Source organism: Protopterus annectens, chromosome 5.part1 (genome assembly GCF_019279795.1).
Source record: "Protopterus annectens isolate FY-2018-M chromosome 5.part1, PAN1.0, whole genome shotgun sequence".
Lineage (NCBI taxonomy): Eukaryota > Metazoa > Chordata > Ceratodontiformes > Protopteridae > Protopterus > Protopterus annectens.
The window spans coordinates 674765537-674787647 of NC_056736.1; the positions used below are offsets into that span (position 1 = coordinate 674765537).

At 44.7% G+C, this 22111-nt stretch overlaps 1 protein-coding gene across 1 annotated transcript in view; it reads right to left on the reverse strand.

Moving 5' to 3' along the window:
- The window catches only part of LOC122803253, a 1850609-nt gene that overhangs the window by 1499797 nt on the left and 328701 nt on the right, over window positions 1-22111 (reverse strand). Inside the window, exon 3 of the mRNA XM_044072846.1 lies at window positions 13657-13715. Within this exon, the coding sequence (XP_043928781.1) occupies window positions 13657-13715 (59 nt within the window). The remainder of the gene's footprint in view (window positions 1-13656; window positions 13716-22111) is intronic.

The following is a 22111-nucleotide window of genomic DNA, read 5'->3' on the forward strand; positions in this document are numbered from 1 at the left end:
TACACAAGCTGTAGGATGAGGCATATATCTTAATTTACTTTTATGTTTTTACATGAGCAAGGGGTAGATGTTGGGGGTGGGAGTAAGGGACTAAGAGTCCATCAAGCTAGGGGACAAAAAAAAGTAGCCAGAGCAATACCAAATAATCGTGGCAAGGTCAGCCAGTAAATAAAAGAAAAAAAATCTACTATTCTCTCTCTAAATAGCCATCTGAAGTCTATATTGACAGGGGTACTATTATGAACACTGCACTGAATAAAATGACAGTAGCTTCAGTAACCAAGTTCAAAGTACAAAATACATGCTTAAAAATCCAACAATTTTCGTAAAAGTTAGCTTCAGTCCAAATAAACATAAACCGAATAAAACAGTATTAGACAAGAAAAAGCATAAACTTTTGAAAAAAATCTAGTCAGAAATGTTAAACATATTAAAAAAAACATAAAATGGTGACAAAAATCGAGATTTAAACAAAACAAATGTTTATAATGCTGTAAAATCCCTGCTTAATCAAAACAAATAATCAGAACCCCAAAGAAAAAACTGAAATATCAGGAAAATGTTTCATCAAAACTTCCAAATGAAGCTCTTAATCAACAGAAAAAACAGGCTCAATTAACAAGCAGCTCTGGAAACAAGAGGCAATGGGAGAAACTGGAGTAAAAAAAGAAGTTACGTACTCTCCATTAACGTTCCATATGAGTAGTTGTACTTCCTTTGTCTTGAACCTGTAGGTTAAGGATCCATACCAGATCCGACATAGCCATATCAGCAGCATCTGATCCAAGCTCTCAGCTCCTCCCCTTACCCATAATGCCCCTCATCTCCTTCCTCCCTTCAGATAGAGTGGCTGCCCTATAACCTACCATATACATGACCCAACAAGACCTTAACACATCTGGCACTGCACAAACCTGAGCCAAAGTATGGCATAAGGTATCCCTGATGAGACCATCTTACACTCACATAGCCAGTATTACAGTAACAAGGTTGAGGGAAGGAGGGAGGGATGGTTGAAGACAAATGATGTACAGCTACTCAGATAGAACATTATGGTGAGTACATAACTTCTTTATCTGAAGTAGTTTACGTCATTTGATCTTCAACCTGTGGGACAGAGTCCCCAGCTACTTTGCACCTGGGAGGCTCTCATGGAAGGATATTCCAGAGCACGGCAGATCTAAAAGATGCCCTGTTCCTGGAAATCCTCTCCAATTTGTCATGAGAAATGAAGGTATGAGATGAGGACCACATAGCCATTTAACAAATATCCAATGATACCCTAGATCAGAAGGCCGCTGAAGTAGCCATGGATCTGGTAGAATGTGCTTTTACTTGACCTGGCAGGGAAAGTCCCCTAACATAGTATATCCGAAAAATGCATTGGGTGAGCCACTGGGCAACTGTAACCTTAGATATTGATTTGCCTAGGAAGGGTCTTGAGTAAGAAACAAACTGGTCAGATTTTCAAAAGGCTTTTGTTCTGTGCAAATAGAAAAAAGTTATGTACCTACCATAACGTTCCATGTTAGTGGTGGTCTTCTCACCTTCTTTCTTGCTGGTTGGGTTCAGAGCCGATCCTCGGCTCCGACTCGGCCATCTTCTAAAGCTGGAGAGCTGCTTACTGGCTCGAGCCCCCCTATATCCCATGATGCCTGGCTCTAGATACCCAGATCTCGTTTGATAAGTCTAACTGCAGACATAATAATAATAGGAATGCTATCCTAGAATGCAAAGAGCCTACTGGAGAGACTACTAGTCAGAAAGGAATAGCCAGAGAAGACTCAGCCAGTGAAAATTCAAGAGGAACTCTTCTCGGTCCACTAGGATAGGGGGATGGAGGGTGGGACGGAAGAAAGAAGGCGAGAAGAAGAAAACTAACATGGAACGTTATGGTAGGTACATAACTTCTTTATGTTAAGTTGTCTATCTCGCCTTAATTCTTGCTGGTTGGGACAGCGTCCCTAGCACCTAAAGTCCTGGGTAGCTCATCGGAACAGACTCTTCAGAACAGTGGAACCAAAATCAGCTCTGCTCCTGGAAACCACATCCAACTTGTAATGCGAAATGAAAGTATGTGGATTGGCTCACATAGCCGCAGCAGAAATAGATTCCATGGGCAACCTAGCCTGAAAGGCCACCGAAGTGGATAAAGCTCTGGTGGAGTGACCTTTAGGTTTAACTGGCAATTGTTTATTTCTCAGTTGATATATAAATGTGACAATAGAAGTCAACCATCTGGAGAAGGTTACTTTGGAGACTGGAAGACCTTGTTTGCCGACTGCATAAGACAGGAAAAGTTGGCCCGATTGGTTCTATGCAAATAAAAGCATAGTTGCCTGTGAACATCTAACTGATGCAACTTATATTCCGCCCTGTTGGAGTGGTTAGGAAAAAACACAGGAAGGTCTATGGACTGATTCAAGTTACTCTCTGAAGAGACCTTAGGAAGGAAGGATTAGTTCTGAGGGCAACCCTGTCACTGTGGAACATCAGGTACGGAGGACGGATAGAAAGAGCCTGAAGTTTCGAAACTCTTCTGGCTGAAGTGATAGCTACCAGAAAAAGGGTTTTCCAAGATAAGAACTTCAAGGAACAAGAAGCTGCAGGTTCGAAAGGTGGCAAAATTAGAGAAGCTAAAATCAAATTTAGATCCCACGGTGGAGGAGGATCTCTCACTGGGGGCCTGAGCAGACCGATTCCTTTAAGAAAGGCTTTGCATAGCTTATGAGACATGATATTGTTTTCCCACAGGCCAATGTGAAAATTTGAAATTGCAGCTAACTGAACTCTAATTGTAGCAGAAGCGGATCAAGCATGGAAGAGTTCCGCAAGAAATTCCAAAATGTGGTGTACAGGGGCTGAAAAGGGGTCTATACTCAGCCTCTGCCCAGGAAGAAAAACGTTTCCATTTACTAGCGTAAGTTTTTCTAGTCGTAGATTTGTGTGATGACAAAATGATTTTGCTCACAGAGGGGGAGATATCTGGAAGCCTGGCTAAAGTTGGAAGTGGAGCAACCAAGCAGTGAGCTGGAGAGATCGTAGGGATTGGTGCAGCCCGCCCGATTGATGAATCAGAAGGTCTGGAACTAGGTCCAGAGTCCAAGAGTGCTCGAGAAGATGGCGATGCAGGAACAGGAACCATATTTGTCGAGGACAATAAGGAGCAATGAGGATAACTTTGCAGCCCAGTACGGTAGCTTTCTGTATTAGCTTCGGGATTAGGGGAAAAGGAGGGAATGCATAAAGACGTCCCTAAGGCCAATCGTGGACTAGAGCGTCTCTGGGGGAATGCCCGGGAAGTGGAAGGAGAGAGAAGAAATTGCTGCACTTGCTGTTGAAAGGAATTGCAAAAAAGTCGCAGCAAGGTTGGCCCCATTTGTGGAAGATTTGGTCCGCAATTACCTGATTCAGAGACCACTCGTGAGGCATGAGAATTGCTCTGCTCAGCCTGTCTGCTATTATGTTGGACTTCCCAGGGATGTGCGCTGCAATCAGAAACCGTTGGGAAGAGATCGCCCATTGCCAGAGTCTGAGTGCCTCTCGACATAGGGGGTAGGACCTGGTTCCGCCCTGCTTGTTAATGTACCATACTACTGACATATTGTCCGTTTGAATTGCAATGGTCCCGGTAGGAAGAGAGTCCTGAAGAGCTTGCAACGGTAAGAGCACGGCCATCATCTCCAAGACATTTGTATGCAAAATGAGGTTGTGAGGTTGCCAGGTGCCTTGGACTGTTCTGTCCTGATAATGCCCCCCTCCCACCCGATCAGGGAGGCGTCCGTGGTCACCGTAGCAACTGGAGGGGGGAGTACAAATGGTCTGCCCTGGGACACTGATGTGGAGACCATCCACCACGCAAGGTGCTTCTTGCATGCTTGTGTTATCATAATCATGTAAGACATGGGAAGCTGCTGGAAGGACCATTGGGAGAAAAGAAGCCACTGGGGAATTTTCATGTGAAAGCGAGCTAGAGGGACAAGTATGATCGCTGCTGCCATGAAACCCAGAGTTTGTTGGACAAACCTGGCTTGAATTATTTTGCATGCTAATAAAATCTTTACATGTTGGCAAATCACTAATATTCTGTCTGGTAGGAGGCTCGCTGACATGTCTGGTATTTAAATTTGCACCTATAAAGGTGATAGATTGACAGGGCAACAATGCAGACTTTTCAAAATTTATTGGGATACCTAGCCTGGAGCAAGTCTCGATAGTGCAGTCTCTGGTTCACAGAAGGTGATGCCTGGTGGTAGCAGTGAGGAGCCAGTCGTCTAGATATGGAAACACCTGGAATCCTTGCCGTCTCAGGTGAGCGGTAACTACTGCCATACATTTGGTGAACACCCTGGGGGCTATGGTGAGACCAAAGGGCAGAGCTGTAAACTGATAATGGCTGGATCCCAGCCGGAAGCGAAGGAATCTTTCTGGAGCGCCTGTCCATTTTGATGTGGTAGTACGCATCCTGAAGATCTATAAAGCACATCCAATTGTCCTGACCCAAGAAGGGTAAAATGGACTGTAGCGTGACCATCCAAAACTTCGTTCTTTGTACAGACGTGTTCAGTCTGCTGAGATCCAGAATGGGTCTCCAGTCCCCTGTCTTTTTTGGTACCAAAAAGAACCTTGAGTAAATTCCGGATCCTTGTTGGTCTGCTAGGACTTTCTGGAGGACTCTTTCTTAGCAGTTTTGAGACTTCTTGAACTGCTTGGTCCCTTAGATTGGGTGGAACGTCTGGAAGGGACTTGTTTGACCTTAAGGGGGTGTAAACAAAGGGAATTCTGTAGCCTCCGGATATAACGGACTGTACCCATTTGTCTTATGTTATATCTCGCCAGGCTCTTGGGTACAGCGATAATCTTCCCCCGACTGCCTCCAGAGGTGGGCAGCCAGGCAAACCCATCACGGATGGTGGAAGGGCTTCACAGAGAAGGATTCTCTGCTGCCCTGATTTTGCGGACCCCCTCTGCCATGAGGGCGGCGTCTATTATTGTTCCCTCCTCTGCCCCTGGATGGGAACTCACCACGTGTGTCCGGCAAGGCTCCCTGGGATTTCCAGAACCACATCTTTCCACTCTTCTGACCCTTGGGATATTGTCTGGAAGGAGTGGAAAAACGGACTCCTACAGCAGAGAGAGTCTTGCCTTCCTTCTCACACCTGGTAAGGGTATCCTTCCCATGTGATCCAAAGAGAGAGGAACCATCAGAGGGGGTGTTGGTGAAAGACGCTCTGAAAGGTTCTGCAAAGTTACATAGCCGTATCCAAGCGTGTCTCCTTAGGGCAATGCCTGTGCCTCTACTCGCACCATCGGCTGCATACAAAATGAGCCTAATGGAGGAGATTACCACTGAATTAAGAGTTGCCAGCTGGGAGGCTGCCTTAGCCTGGGCCCCCTCAGCTAATGGATCTTGGAGGGTATATCCAAGCTCTTTAAGGAGAGCCCTCTGAAGACGTGTAAAGTGGCACAGATAATTCAGGGACCTCATGGAAAAGGTTGCTGAAGAGAACATCCGCTTCCCATACCTGTCCATCGTCCTGGACTCCGTGCTAGGGGGATGGACAGATGAAGTTTCTGCCAATTCCTCCTTTGTGGCCGCCGCTACCACCATGGCATCAACGGGGACACCCTTGGTCAAAAACGGTTTTCCCTGTGGTACAGTAATGAATTTGGCAGGTCTTCTGGGGGTCGGTTCCACTGTGTCTGGAGCTGACCACGCCTTCCGAGCCACCACAGACATCAGTGGGTCGAAAGGCGGAGACACCCAGGAGGTGGAATGTAGGGATCCAAACGCGTCCAGGAATACCGACTCATCCTCAGAAGGGCTTAGGGCAGTCCAGTTCCCCCTCTGTCTATGCATCTCAAAGATGTCTGAGATGGAGACATCTTCAGAAGGGGATCTTGGGGACCCTTCCGACTCCTCTAAGTCAGTATCTGATGTGACAGACTCGGGGGAGTCAACATGCTTCCTCTTGCATTTCCTCTTGCGGGGTGCCTCTTCTGAATGATCAGGGGAGGCCTCGGAAGAGGAGGATACACCCAAAGGGGTGTCCTGGAGCGCTGGACCCCACACTTGGGGTCTGGAAGAGGGGCAGAGGCTGACGCAGGCACCTTAGGAGGAGGAGCCGATGCGGTCAATCGTGGGACTGACTCGGGGGCCAGTACACTCCTCATCACCTCGAAGGCGCCCCTGCCCAAACGCAGAGAGGGCTCCAGTTCCGAAGAAACCAGAACCCCTCCCTGCACCGAGGGGTACGGCTCAGAGGCAGATGTGGGAGCAGAGCTCACCTAAGCAGAAGCCCCGAGGGGGAGAGCGGGGTCGGACAAGTGCCCAATGCCACTCGCCCCCTCGGAGCCAACGAGGTTGTCTCGACGCCCAGATCCCTCCAGGGACAGTACCATGGAAGGGATCAGATCCAACAACGGAACCGAAGGAGAAGGTATCTGAGTCGACGGTTCCACGACTCGAACCCCAACGAACTCCGGCTCCGAGCTAAAAGGATGAGTCAGAGGAGGAAGATCTACAGACGTGGATGGAACAGACACCTGATGAGGAGGGCTGGACAACATTTTGGCTAGGGCCTGCGATTTTAGGAGCCTACTGACCACTCTTTCCAAGTCATGGTCCAAAAGTCTTGAGGACAGAGGAGAGTGGGATGAGCAACGACTACGTTCCGACTGGAGCAGAAGTGATCTCGGAGCCGAACGTATCGACTCAAGAGGATGAGACCTGGATCTTTTTCGACTCTCAGATGGCTCCGAGGAACGTGTCGGAGCTGACTGGGAGGGAGGAACATCGGTTCCAGCCGGAGCCGATATGGATGATATAGCTTCACCCAACGACAGCTCAGAAATGGGAGCCGAAGGTTTAGGTGGCCTGGAAGATTTCATGTGCTGAGCCTTAGCCGGTAAGTCTTGGGGCTTAAGCAAACCCCCTCAGGATGAACTTGTTTTTGTGCTCCTGCAAGACTCTTGGACTGAAAGCATGGCAAATCGAGCAAGAGTCCTGCAGGTGCACGGCGCCCAGACAATAAACACAAGAAGTGTGACCATCTGTCAGAGACACCTTCTGACAGCATGAGTCACACTTCTTGAATCTGGACGGCTTAGGATCCTTGGACATTCTGAAGGAAAAACAAGAAACACACGCACAAAAGTTAAGGTAACTAACCACTAGAAAATACACACTACAGTTACAACAAAAACTTCAAGCAGGAATATATATATATCTGTACTACTACAGCACAAAAAAACTATAGTTAACTATCACTAAACAACTAACAGTGATATAGAGAAAAATTTTTTTTTTTTTTTTTTTTTTTTTTAAAAAGAGGTACAGAGATAGAAACAGTTATCCTCTAACTTGAACAGAAAACCTTTCTGTGGTAAGGAGAGGGGGGGGGACTCTCTAATTTAAACGAGTTTGAGGAAAATAACAAGGATTAGGGAGAAAATAGCTACAATACAACAGTTTAAATCCAACGACTAATTCTACACTAAAAAAAAAGAATGTTTTATGACAGAAATAAAACGATATAATAAAGTTTTATACGACCTGAGCCAGCAGAACAACCTCGCAGCAGAAGCAGCAAACGAGATCTGGGTATCTAGCACCAGGCATCATGGGATATAGGGGGGCCTCGAGCCAGTAAGCAGCTCTCGAGCTTTAGAAGATGGCCGAGTCGGAGCAGAGGATCAGCTCTGAACCCAACCAGCTAGAATGAAGGCGAGACAGACAACTTAACATCTGTAATTGTCTATGCACATCTAGCAAGTGTAACTTATATTCTCCTTTGTTTTGGAAATTTGGAAAGAAAACTGGGAGATTGATTGTCTGATTTATATTTGCGTCTAATGCCACCTTTGGAAGAAAGGAGGGGTTGGTACGCAAAGATACCCTATCCTTGTGAAAAATCATGTAAGGAACCCTGATAGACACAGCTTGGAGTTCCAACACTCTCCTGATAGAGTTAATGGCAACCAAGAAAGCAGTCATCCAAGAGAAATACTGCAAATACACTGAAGCTGCAGGTTTGAAAAGGGGCAAGACTAAAGCCTGAAGCACTAAAGTAAGGTCCCACGGCAGTGTAGGATCCTTCAAAAGGGGTTCTCAGGAGAAATGTACCACTAAGGAAGGGCTTGCAAAATTTAGAGGAAGCCAAGGAATCCAAGTTTTCCCCCCACATGAAAATTCGAGATAGCGGCCAGTTGGACTTTGACAGTGGAAGAACTGGCACCCTGCTGAAAAATACTCACCATTAACTCCAATACCGCAGATACTGGAGCAGTAAAGGGATCCAATGCTTGCTGTGAAGTCCATATTGCAAAATGTGTCCATTTACTACGGTATACTCTTCTGGTTGAAGACTTGTGAACCGCCACCAGAATATTTTTAACCAGGGAAGATAAGCTAGGAGTCCTAATAATCATGGGACCTGGAGCAGCCAAGCTGAGAGATTCAGACTAACTAGGTCTGGATGAGGGAGCCCTGAGGGATGGGAAATAAGATCCGGAGTCCAAGGTGGAACTACTAGGTGAGACCAAAGCAATGGGAACCAGACTTGGCCAGGCCAGAATGGGGCAATAAGGATCACCAAGCTCCCCAGCCTGCGTGCTTTCTGAAGAAACTTTGAAATCAAGGGCAGAGGTGGATAAGCATAAAGTAGACTGGGAGGCCAAGCATGAACCAGAGCATCTCTGGTGCCCCCCCCCCCCTGGGAGGGGGGATACAGATCGAAGAACTCACTGCATTTCACGTTGGAAGAAGATGTGAAGAGATTGCAGCAAGGCCAACCCCCACTTTTGAAAGATCTGCTTCTCCACTGAAGGCTTCAGAGACCACTCGTAAGGTACCAGGAGAGACCAGCTGAGCTAGTCCGCCAAAATGTTGGATCGTCCCAGAATGAGTTGTCACCAGAAAATGGCAGTGGAAATCACCTGTTCCCACACTCTCATGGCTTCATGACAAAGGGGGTAAGATTCGGTTCTCCCGTTTGCTGATATAGCAGACCACCGACATGTTTTCAGTCTGAATAGCAATCGTCCTTATAGGAAGATGGGCATGAAGTGCCTGCAACGCCAAAAGCACCACTCTCATCTCTAGGACACTGATATCCAAACTGATCTCTGATGGGGACCACGTGCCTTGGACCGTCCTGCCTGAGCAATGCCCCCCCCCACCCCAGATGGGAGAAATGGCCTTGGGGAAGGGTGAAAGAAAGGGATGTCTTCTGACTAAATCTGGGGAATCAATCCACCACTGAAGACAGACTTTGCACACTCAAGAGATTTGTATCGATTGAGAGAAAGGCAGATCAAAGAGCGAGACCACTGAACGGCTAGAGTCCACTGAAGAAGCCTCATATGAAGGCACGCCAAGTGTAGAAGATTGATCCTGGCTGCCATCGACCCTATTGTCCTCAGAACTGATTCTGCTGTCGGAAATTGGACTTGCAAAATGTACAGCACGTGTAGCTTCAGGCTGTGTATCTTGTCTGGAGTGAGGAACACTTTTCATCTGGATAGAGTCCAACCGAGCCCCAATTAAGTTTAAGGTTTGAAATGGGCTCAGTGGTGATTTGCTGAGATTGACGGTGATGCCCAGTCTTCGAGCTAAAGATAGGAAATAATCTCTGGCCTGGCAAAGCTGATGCTTAGAAGAGGCAGCAAGGAGCCAATCATCCATGTAAGGAAAGACCTGAATGCCCTAAAGCCTCAGGTGAGTCGCTATTACTGCCATCACCTTGGTGAACACCATGGGGGCTGTGGTGAGACCAAAGGGAAGGGCTCTGAACTGAGAATGATTAGCTTTCTTGGGTGGCGCAAGCCAGGGAACCTTGTTGGCTAGGCTTACGTAGGCCCTTGGGCCGATAGCCTAGTACCTACCTATGAGCCTAAACTAGCCGGAAGTGGAGGAACCTCAGAAAGCACCTGTCTCTCTTGATATGGTAGTATGCGTCCTGAAGGTCTATCCAGCACTGCAGGTAAGACAGGATGGATTGAAGAGTGACCATCTGGAATTTCACCTTGGCTACTGACAGGTTCAAGGTGGATAGATCCAAAATGTGTCTTGGGGCCCCAGTTTTCTTTGGCACTAAAAAGAACCTGGAATAAATGTCTGATCTGGACTGGTCTAGGGGGACAACAGATTGGATGACTCATTTTCTTAGCAGCTTTTCTATCTCTAGTGCTGCTTCCACCCTTTGCGCAGGTGGGACGTCTGGGAGGTGCTTTGGTGGAAGCGGTAGTTAAGTGAATGGGATGGAATGACCTCTGGATATAATTTGCAACACTCAATGGTGTGTTGCGGACTCCCATACCACTGGGTGTAGTGACAAGCGCCCCTATCGACTGCCTCCAGAGATGATTAGTCAGGCAGCCCTTCAGGGCTGCTGTGCGAGTCTGTCCGAGAAAGGTTCTCAGGACCCGAAATTCCTTGGACCCCCTCTGCCTCTAGGGGAAGTGAGTCCTGAGTGTCCTGGGAAAACGGCTGAGACTTTCGGAACCATATCTTTGTCTCTCGCTGATTCCTGGAAAGGAACTTTGAGGGGAGGAGAAGCGGATCCTGCCAACAGACAGTGTCTTCCCATCCTTCTCCCTCTGGACTAAGGTCTCTTGAACTGACTTCCCAAAAAGGGAATAACCGTCGTATGGAGCATTAATGAACAACGCCTTGAAGGTTTCCGAGAATTGACAAAGCCATTGCCAGCCGTGGTGCCTGATGGACAATACCTGAACTGGCTGTCATAGTGGCTCCTTCCATAGCATGGGAGAGAAGGCAAATGGATGCATTTGCTACTGCCTTGAGTGGCCATCCGAGCAAATGTCTTTGTCCTCCACCGACATGGAATCGGGGGTCAACTCAGCAACCTCCTCGACCAAATCTCGCTGCAGCCGAATCACATGTGCCATGTAATTCAGCGCTCTCACAGAGAAGGTAGCTGAAGCGTACACCCGCTTCCCAAAACAGTCCATTGCCAGTGACTCTGTCTGGAGGATGGACCACAGAGCTCTTCTGTGCCAGCTCTTTCTTCGTGGCTGCTGCAAACACCATACCATCAACTGGGGACCCTTTGTTTCAATATGTCCTGTCAGAGAGTGAGCCGAGAACCTTATCGGGGTGCTTGGAGACGGGCTCCACAGGGTGCAGCTCCTTCCACTCCTGAGACGTTATCAGAACCCCAAGGGATCCGCGGGGAGGGGACACCCAGGAAGTAGATGGGCCTGTGCCGAATGCCTCGCACAACACTGACTCAGAGACTGTTTTTTGGGCAGACCGCCTCCCCCTTTAGCGAAGGAGTTCCAAAATGTCTCCAAAGGAGACATCCTCAGGGGGTGATCAGGGGGGAACCTTCCTCTGCCTCCAAATCAGTGTCTGATGTGAGGGTACTCTGGTGGGGAGTCCAGGTGCCTCCGCTTACACATTCGTTTGCGAGGAACCTCCTCAGTGGGATTCTCTGGGTTGGACCCACAAACATTCTGCTGCTCTCTCACTGGAACTTTCTGAGGTAAACCAGGCACAGAATGTCACTGAGATAGTGAGATGGTAAGATGGTCGGTACTACACCCAAAACAGAGGAAGTCGGGATGGAGTCAGAGGAAGAGATGGTCAAAAGTCTCAATGCCGTCAAATGAACACTCTCCACCACATCAAAGGTCAAAGGAGAACGGACCTCCTCAGCAGAACGTATAGGAGCCGATCCCACTGACCCGACAGGGGAGTCAGAGCCGAGACTTCAGGAGCCAAGATACCGAAGGGGATACTGTGCTTTGACACACTCAGAGCCAACAGCACCCATATGGATCAGACCCCGAGGTTACGGCTCCGTGAGCTCGGATCCGACACGATCAAGGCAATAGCCGGTGTTGAGGTACAAGGTACCGTCGGCGCCAACCCCTTGACCCAGAGGGTCCTCGGATCCAGGGGCTTCGAAATGGAAGTCCAAATCGGAGAAGGAGTGATCAGCGTAAAGAAAGGGAGTGAACTTCCCCTCCAGAGGGAGAAGGGAAAGGCAAGACCCCCATCTGAATTTGGGTGCGGATAAACCTCTGCATCATCTTATCCATTTCCACTTCGCTTAGGCTCTGGGTGGAGCGGGAGGATGATGCCACAGACACCAATCTGGAGTGCCAGTGAAGGGACACCTGTACAGGTGACCAGATCCTTTACTCCTCCGGCTCTGGGGGGAACCTCCGAGAATGGAGCCAGGGAGATCCAGTACTAGAAATAGGCCTAATCTTTGGTGGCGGACTGGTATGGGCAGAGCGGTCGGGGTACCGCTTCTTCGGGCTCTCTTAGGTTTCTCTCCCTCCCCAGACCTCTTGACGGGAATTTGAGTCTCAGAGACCGGGGAAGCAGTAGAAACAGATGCCACACAAGAAGTAGGGGCGTATCTGCTACCACCCCCGAAGAGGGAAGCAGGCCCTTTAAGATAAGTTTATCCCTCCTGTACTTCAGCTCCCTGGGATTAAACCCAGCACAGATACGTCAGGAGGTTTGCAGTTGGGCCGCTTCCAAACACACTATGCACAGAGTGTGGCCATCAAGTGCTGAAAGTTTATGGCCACACACTGCATTTTCTGAAACCCTGTTTAGGAGTCTCGGACATTACTCTAAGCAAGCCCAGAAAAACACTTGCACACATGCTCTTCACTAAGGATAGAAAAGAAGACTTTTTTTTTTTTTTACACTACTGCACGGGGAGGAGGTGAAAGAAAAAATAGAACACAGCGAAACGTACACAAAAAAACACTTACAACAACCAATGATTAGCTGAGAACCCAGACCACAATGCTAGCTTTCCAGCAGCAAACAAGATTTGAAGGGAGGAAGGAGACTGGGGGCATTATGGGTAAGGGGAGGAGCTGAGAGTTTGGATAAAATACTGATGATGCAGCCGTGTCAGATCAGATATGGATCCATAACCCACAGGTTGAAGATCAAATAAAATAAATTACTTCAGAACTCATGTAAACATTCACAAATGGCCATAAAACACATCTGATGGGCTAAAATTCCCAGAATTCAAAAATCAGGTTATAATAAACTGTATGAACCTTATGCAGTCAAAAAAGCACATACAACATTTCTAATCAGAAAAGCAGTCAAAACAGTAGAAAACACTATTTAAGCACCGAAAGAAAATGCAGAGGGAGGAAATAAAAACCCGAAAAGGATTTTTATCCAAGATCAGCCAACAAAGAGACCCAAAGTAAGGAGCAGTCTTCCAAGAGAGCCTTCTCTTACTGTAGTACTAGAAAACCGATAGGGTCCTGTATGTGGGTCTAACACAGTCCCTGAACTGCCAGGTGATTGGTCAATCACACCCACATAGGCAACAGGAGGGACTCTGTGCCTTAGTAGTCAGAGAAGGGTAGCAGTGCACTACTACTACTTGAATGCCAGTCCAGTAAGGCAGTCTGTTAGTTGGTTATCATACATTTAACACATATTTTAATGCCACAGCAAGGGAGGTACTGACCTAATTAATGCAGTGATAGTAGCACAACAGGTAGCATACTTCTCTTTGGTACAGAAGGCTGTGGGTTCTACTTTCACAGCAGATAACCAACACACTGCTGATCTTTTTAGTAATGCAAACTGCATGCTCATCAACTTCACTTCATGAAAAACTGATCAGCTTGAAGTTACCTTACCTTTCCATCTTAGGAAATACCACTTCTGAAAATGTTCCCGTTTCCAGACTTGACCTTGTCTAACAAAAAAGATCAAATACTTTAATCATTGAGCATGAACAATCACCACCATAAAGAAACTTTTTTTTAGGTCATATGGTATTAATTATCAATAATAAAAGCACAAAAATGTAGTAATAAAAGCACAGAAAAATGTATGCATAGCTCAAATTTGGCAGCTTCCATGTGAAGATGAAAGCCAACAATCCAAATGAATCACTAAAAGTTATGTACTTACCATAATGTTCCATCTGTCTTGTCCCTTTTCAATCAACTGATGGGTTCGGATTCAACCCTCAGATCCAACTTTGCTGTTATCATGGCCACCAAAAAGCTCTCAAGCTCCTCCCTTACCCATAATGCACCAACCCCCAACATACCTCAGATCTTGTTTACTGTTTTATATAAAGAGAAAAGACTACTATAACTTTCAAAAAAGAAAAGTCATATCTGAAACTCAGTATGAAGGACTGTTGTGTCCTTACAGTCTCTCGTTCTTCTAGAAACTCTTAATAAAATGGGTTGGTGGGTGGTGGGCAGGAATCTGAGGAAGAATGAAAATGGACAACACAAATGGAACTATTATGATAAGTACATAACTTTTGTTTTTATCTGATGATGTCAATTTTCATTCTATCCTCAAGTGTTAGGACAGAGTCCCCAGCTACCTAAAATCCAGGGCGGACTCTAAAGAGGGATATTCCTGAGCACAGCTGACCCACCGGCTACTCTTCCCCTAGAGACCATATCCAGTTTGTAATGAGTACTAAAAGTATGAGGATTGGCCCAGGTTGCAGCCACACACATGCTGTCCATGGAAGCTCTAGATGGAAACACTGAAGGTGCAATGGATCTACCTGAATGAGTTCTTAACAGTTTTGGTAAAGTTAAACCAAACTTACTGTAAATAAATGATATGCAGTCTGTCAGCCATCTGGTTAAGGTTACCTTTGCAACTGTTTTTTCCAATTTAGCATCTGCAAAAGACACAACTGATCTGTCTTTCTAATTTCTTTTTGTTTGTGTCTTTCGGCTTTTCCCGGTTAGGGGTCGCCACAGCGGAACTCCGGTCTGCTAATGATTGGCAGTAGATTTTTATGTGCTGGCTTGCTGGGCCTAACGCACAACCTTCAACAAAGGAATACCCATTCACGCATGTCGACACAGAAGACGCTCTGAGAATCGAATGGGCAATGTCTAACTGTGAGGCGACAACGCTACCGCAGCACCACCACCGCAGTACACCTGTCTTTCTAATTTCTTTTAAGTAAAAACAATAGTCTGAACAGCTAATAAATCCAACATATATTCACCTTTTGTTTACAAACTTAGGAAAGAAAACTGGCAAATTAACGGGTTGATTGGTACTAGACTCTGACAACACCTTAGAAAGGAAAAGTGCTGGTTCATAATGTGAATTTATCCTTATGCAAAGATCAAGTAAGGAGGTTTATAGGGCAATACTTAAAGTTCTGAAATTCTAGCAGAGGCAACAGCCACTAGAATGATAGTTTTCCAGGTCAGGAACTTAAGATCGCATTTAGCTGCTGGTTCAAAGGAAGAATGAATTAAGGCCTGCAGTACCCAAGTTCAAATCCCATGGCAGAGTAGGACCTTTAAATGGAGTCTTAGCAGGAGTGTGCTTCTCAAAAATGCTTTACAAAGTTTAGAAGAGGCCACAGAAGAATTCTCAAATCCAATATGAAAATCAGAGATTGCTGTTAAATGAACTATCTATAGAGGAGCTAGTTACCAACACTAAAACTTGTTGCCAAAAATTCAAGTATGAACTAAAAAATACCACGAACCTCCTAAGGAATCAACAGTCAAACAAAGAGGGAATCAAGCTGAAGCAAAAAAACTGTTGAAATCACCATGAAATGAACAGGAATCCGTGCTGAGATATCCAATCTTTTATTAGACAGTAAAATAGAAGATGAGCGCTTTCACGTGCCACCTGCACGCTTCTTCAGATCTAACATTGTGAATTTCCAAAGGCTTTATATATCAAAATCAATTATCTTAATTGAACTAATAAAACAATTTAGAATATAAAATCCTTTAGCACCCAACACTAAAGAAATTTAAAGTGCTACTGCACATTTATCAACATGACTCTACAAACAGCTTATAATCTATAGACAATAACTAAAACATGCTCATCCAAAATAACTACATCATACGAATAAAAATTAGAACATCATAAAACTATTCTAACGAACATAAACAGAATGTATATAAAAAATGTGTATACTTGTAAATTAAATCAAAAATAGATCATACAATAATTATTGTAAAAACATCTAGCGTAAAAATATATCAAATTACTAATATGATAATATTCAAATCAGGATGTACATATATCCTAGTAGGACTTAAGTTGATGTCATATTGATCTTATAAACAACTATGTCTAAGATCATAAAAACTGATGACATACTCATGACATGGAGCATAAAAATGGACATGTTACACAAGCCTACACTAAATACTAAGATGTGAACATTATAAGCAATAAAGACGTGTCAATCAAAGCAATATGTACATATGGTTAATGAATATGGCTTAAGAATATATCTTGAGCCAAAATATCATAGTTGACAAAACAGTCAGATGACTACAAATCAAAAATATGTATTACTAAACATAATATATTAATAAACATTGATAGGTTCTATCTATGGACTCTGTCTTCTAACACAGGTTTTAACGAAACATAATGATTCAAACCTGGTGGTAAATCTGCCCCTGACCTAAAAATCCACTCAAGTTCATGTCTGGCCAAATAATTCAAATTATCACCTTGTCTTAGACTCGGTACAACCACTTGTAGAACCCTAAAATTAAAACTATGATCAGTATATACATTGACATGTCTAGCCAGGACGTTAGCTCATTCTTTTTTCTAATATCGTAAATGTGGTTATAGATCCTCTCTTTGAATCTTCTTTTTGTTAGACCTATATAGAATGCATCACATTGTAAACATGTAGCCAAATATACCAGATTCGTTGTGCTACAATCTGCACAAAATCTAGGTTCAAACTTAAAAAAAACAGAGGGATGTTGAAATGCTTGTGTTACTGTGATATATTGACACATGTTACAACTCCCACAGGGAAAACTCCCTTTGTCTGGTCGGTCTAACCAAAAGACATGTCTGATCTTATTGTCATCACGACTAAAAATTAGCTTAAGATTGTCACAGTTCTTAAATACAACTCGAGGTCTATCTCCCACTATGCTTCTAATGGAATCATCCATGGTCAGGACATTCCAATGCCTGCCAATAATTTTCTTAAGTTCTATAACATCATTAGTATATTTCATCGTATATCTCAACTTATTGTTATCACGAGATCTATACTGTGAAAAATGTGAAATGCACTGAGACTGTTGGATGTTATTATTTAAACCCTCTATATGTTCAGTAGTAGAATCAAGCAATCCTAGGGTTGTGTTTTTTATAAATCTGAACAAACTATGAGCATATCCCCCTGTCTAAAAATAGTTGTTCCATGTCATCAGCCTCCTTCAACAAACTAGCATCGTTTCTACATAATCTAGTTAATCTAATAAATTGGCTTTTAATAATGCCCGGAAACATATGTCTGGGATGCATACTATTGTAACACAATAAAGTGTTTTTCCAGCATGGTTTCCTGTATAAATTCGAAACTAATTTGTTGTAATTGTTATACATAAGACTGACATCTAAGAAACTGATATTATCCTCTGAGTATTCAGCTGTAAACCTCAAAAACTCTGTGGTAGACTCAAGATAATATAAAAAAGCTTGGAACTCCAAACGGGTCCCTTCCCATAAAATAATGACATCATCTACAAATCTCCTATATAGCTTAACTCTGTTAAACCATACACTACTGAACAAATGCTGCTTCTCCCAAAAGAACATGACCAAGTTGGCGTATGTATTAGCACATGGGGTGCCCACAGTGACACCCCATAGCTGTAGATAATATTTCTTATTGAACAAAAAAATATTGTTGTGTAATACCAGTTCTAATAGTTGACATACTAAAATTTGTCTGTCAACACTGAAAGTAGTCTCATTGACAATCACTTCTCTAATGGCTTGTATACCATAATCATTAGGTATACAAGTAAATAGATTTCTTACGTCAAGTGTTACTAACAAAAGATTTGCCCTCTCAAGAAAATCATATTGAAGATGTTCAATGTCATTTAACAACTGGTACGTGTCCTTAAGTATTGTAGGTATGGTGTCAACTAACGGTCTTAACAGTTTTTCTAAAAAAATGGAAATATTAGAAGTGGCCCAACCTCTGCCAGAGACAATCAGGCGCATAGGAATGGGGGATACATTTTTGTGAATCTTGGGTAAACCCTTCATACATGGAATTAAGGGGTCTGTCAGCCATCTGGTTAAGGTTACCTTTGCAACTGGTTTTTCCAATTTAGCATCTGCAAAAGACACAACTGATCTGTCTTTCTAATTTCTTTTTGTTTGTGTCTTTCGGCTTTTCCCGGTTAGGGGTCGTCACAGCGGAACTCCGGTCCGCTAATGATTGGCAGTAGATTTTTATGTGCTGGCTTGCCGGGCCTAACGCACAACCTTCAACGAAGGAATGCCCACTCACGCATGTCGACACACAAAAGACGCTCTGAGAATCGAATGGGCAATGTCTAACTGAGGCGACAACGCTACCGCAGCACCACCACCGCAGTACACCTGTCTTTCTAATTTCTTTTAAGTAAAAACAATAGTCTGAACAGCTAATAAATTCAACATATATTCACCTTTTGTTTACAAACTTAGGAAAGAAAACTGGCAAATTAACGGGTTGATTGGTACTAGACTCTGGCAACACCTTAGAAAGGAAAAGTGCTGGTTCATAATGTGAATTTATCCTTATGCAAAGATCAAGTAAGGAGGTTTATAGGGCAATACTTAAAGTTCTGAAATTCTAGCAGAGGCAACAGCCACTAGAATGATAGTTTTCCAGGTCAGGAACTTAAGATCGCATTTAGCTGCTGGTTCAAAGGAAGAATGAATTAAGGCCTGCAGTACCCAAGTTCAAATCCCATGGCAGAGTAGGACCTTTAAATGGAGTCTTAGCAGGAGTGTGCTTCTCAAAAATGCTTTACAAAGTTTAGAAGAGGCCACAGAAGAATTCTCAAATTCAATATGAAAATTAGAGATTGCTGTTAAATGAACTAACTATAGAGGAGCTAGTTACCAACACTAAAACTTGTTGCCAAAAATTCAAGTATATTATGTACAGGAGCTGAGAAAGGTTCAATGTGTTTCTGTGTCCAGCAAACAAAACTCCATTTACCTGTGTAAAGGTTTCATGTAGAAGCTTATGGGAAGATAAAAGAACATCATGAACAGGTGAAGACAGTATTGGTTGTCTGGCTATCAACAGAATTGGAGAAACCATCCTGTCAGCCTGAGGAGGTAGAAGGATGGACCTACTCAATCACACTGGACTTCACTGGAATGTGTGTTGCTATAAGAAACCAGTTGGATGAGCTCACCCACTGCCACACTCAAGAGTACTTCTCGACACAAGGGGTAAGATCTGGTTCCTCCCCATTGGTTGATGTACCAAACTGCTAACATTTTCTATTTGAATCACAACTGTCCCTAAAGGGAGAGCATCCCAGAAGGCCTGTAAAGCAGAGAGCACTGCTCTCAACTTTAAAAAACTGGCCTCTTTGTGGGTCCAATCTCCTTGGACCACTTTCCCCAGGAAGTGCCCCACCACCAAATCCGGGAAATGTCCGTGGTCACTGTGACCTCGGGTTGAAACAAGATGAAAGGCTGGCCTTGTAGAACCTGATCTGACCAAATCCACCACCATATCTCTTGCATGCCCGGGTGATTCTTATTTGTGCTGACATGCGAATGTAAAGAATTGCTCACATTGTTGCTAGCATCCAATGAAGAATTCTCATACGAAATCTTGCTAGAGAACTAAGATTATGGCATCTGACACTGATCACAAGGCATGAAGGATCAACTGGGCCAACATTTTGATACTGTGAATTATCTTCCTAACCTGCAATCTGATAGTTTCTCTTCCTCTCTCAAGAGTACGGACTGTCACTAATATTGTGTTGAAGACTGCTCCTGTGAATTTCCAAGGTTTGAGTAGGTTGTAACTGAGACTTCTTGTAATTTATGGTTATCCTTAAATGAGAATAATTCTGAAGAACCTGATATCTTGCTATTGTGAGGATGCCTGGTCAGGGCATTAATCAGCCAGTCATCTAGATACGGAAACACTCAGAATCCCTGCAGTCTCAGGTGAGCTGCCACACCACTGCCATGCATTTGGTAAACACCCTGTAGGCTGTGGTGAGACCAAAGGGCAGTGCTCTGAATTGGTACAGAGTGGCTCACAGCCAGAACCGTAAATACCTTCGGGACTGTCTGCTCATCTTTATGTGATAGTACATATCCTGAAGGTCTATAGAGCATATTCAGTTGCCCTTGCCCAAAAAGGGTAGAATGGACTGAACCGTGACTATCTGAAACTTTCTACGTTGAACTGACTTGTTCAAAGTGCTAAAATCCAAATTTTTTTTTGGCGCTAAAAAGAATCTTGAGCAAGTTCCACATTCTATCTGCTCTGGTGGGACCTTTTGGATGACTTTTTTTTATCAGCTTTTGTATTTCTAGTGCTGCTACTTTCCTCTGACTTGGTGGAACATCGGAAATTGGCGCAAGGGAAAAGGGAATTATATAAACTCTGGAAATGATCCTCTGGACAAAAGTATCTCTTATGATGTCTAGCCAGGCTCCCTGGTGCAGGGATGGTCGACCCCCGATTGCCTTCAGAAATGGACATTCAGGCCTCCATTCAGAAGCGCTGGTAGGGTCTATCGAAGAAAATCTCTATAGCCCTGGTTTTGCAGGTCTACTCTGCCATTTGGGTGGCACAGCCCATTAGAGATCCCTCCCAGCCTCCAAGGGAACCATCTCCACATGTGTCCTGGAAAGGACCATGGGACTTTCTGAACCACATTTTCCAACCTCCTCGATTCCTAAAAAAGGATCTTTGAAGGGTCGAAAAACATACACTCAATACAGAGATGGTCTTTCTGCCCTTTTCACACCTGAAGTTTGTGTCCTTCACTTTTGGGCCAATGAACTACCATCAAAATGGTGCACTGACCAATGAGGACTTGAAAGGCTCTGCAAAATCACACAAGTACATCCAGGCCGTCCTCCCAACGGATATGCCTGAACCTGCTACCCCTGAGGTACCTTCGGCTGTGTGTGAGATAAACCTCGTGGACAAACTTGAAATGGATTGGAGAGTAGCCAGAGGCCACAGAAGATCGAACCTTAGCAGTAATGGTCCCAGAAAGGGATTTTGCAAGTTCAGTCCTGTTCGATTCTTAGCTAAAGTGTCTTGTGTGTGGAGACATGTGAATGGGCGAACCTTCGTTGAAGGTTGTGAGTCAGGCCTGGCAAGTCGGTATGTAAAAATCTACTGCCAATCATTAGCGGACCGGAGTTCCGCTGTGTTGATCCCTAACTGGGAAAAGCCGAAAAATACAACAACAACATTGACCAAGTTCCTTTATAGACTAGATGTGCCAAATAGTTAAGCGACCTAACAGTAAACGTCAGTGATGTATAAACACGTTTCCCAAACCTGTCCATCGCCCTAGACTCCTTGTTAGGGGGATGAACAGATGAACTTTGTTCAGCTAGTTCCTTCTTTGTGGCCACTAGCTAAATCATGGCACCCACCGGCACCCCCTTTCTTCAGGATTCCTTTCAGACAGGTGGAGCCAGAATCTGATTTGGGCCTCTTAGGGACTGGCTGAACTGAGTCAGGTTCCTTCCACATCCAACTACAGATTAATGAACTCCTCTGCGGACAAAGTAACTTACCCAGGAGGTAGACGGACCAGCATGAAAAGCTTCCAGAAATACTGATTGCTCCGGTGAAGGGTTACTGGAGGACCAACCCTCTCTCTGCTTAAAGATCTCAAGATCATCTCCAAATGAGACTTCTTCTGGAGGTGATCATGGGACCCTTCTCTATCGAAATCAGTATCCTCAGCGACATCTCTTGTGGAGACCCTCAGTGCCTCCTCTTCAGAGAGATGTCCTCAATGGGATGTTCTAGTGAAGTATCGGAAAACACTAACACCCTCATGGATGGTCTGGAGGCTTTGAGCTGGCTGACCCTGTGGAGTAGAATAATGTGGGTCTAACCGCAAAGACAACTGGGAATGAGATCTGGGAACTAGAGTGGAGATCCGAAGGGGGTGGATCTGTCCAGCCTGTCAGAACAGAAAACACCCCTCTTCACCACCTCAACAGCAGACTGCTATGGAGAGAAAGACAGCAACTCCAAGAAGGGAGGCTTATGTCTCTCTCTGCGCCATGAGCAACCTCCCAGAGGCAGAA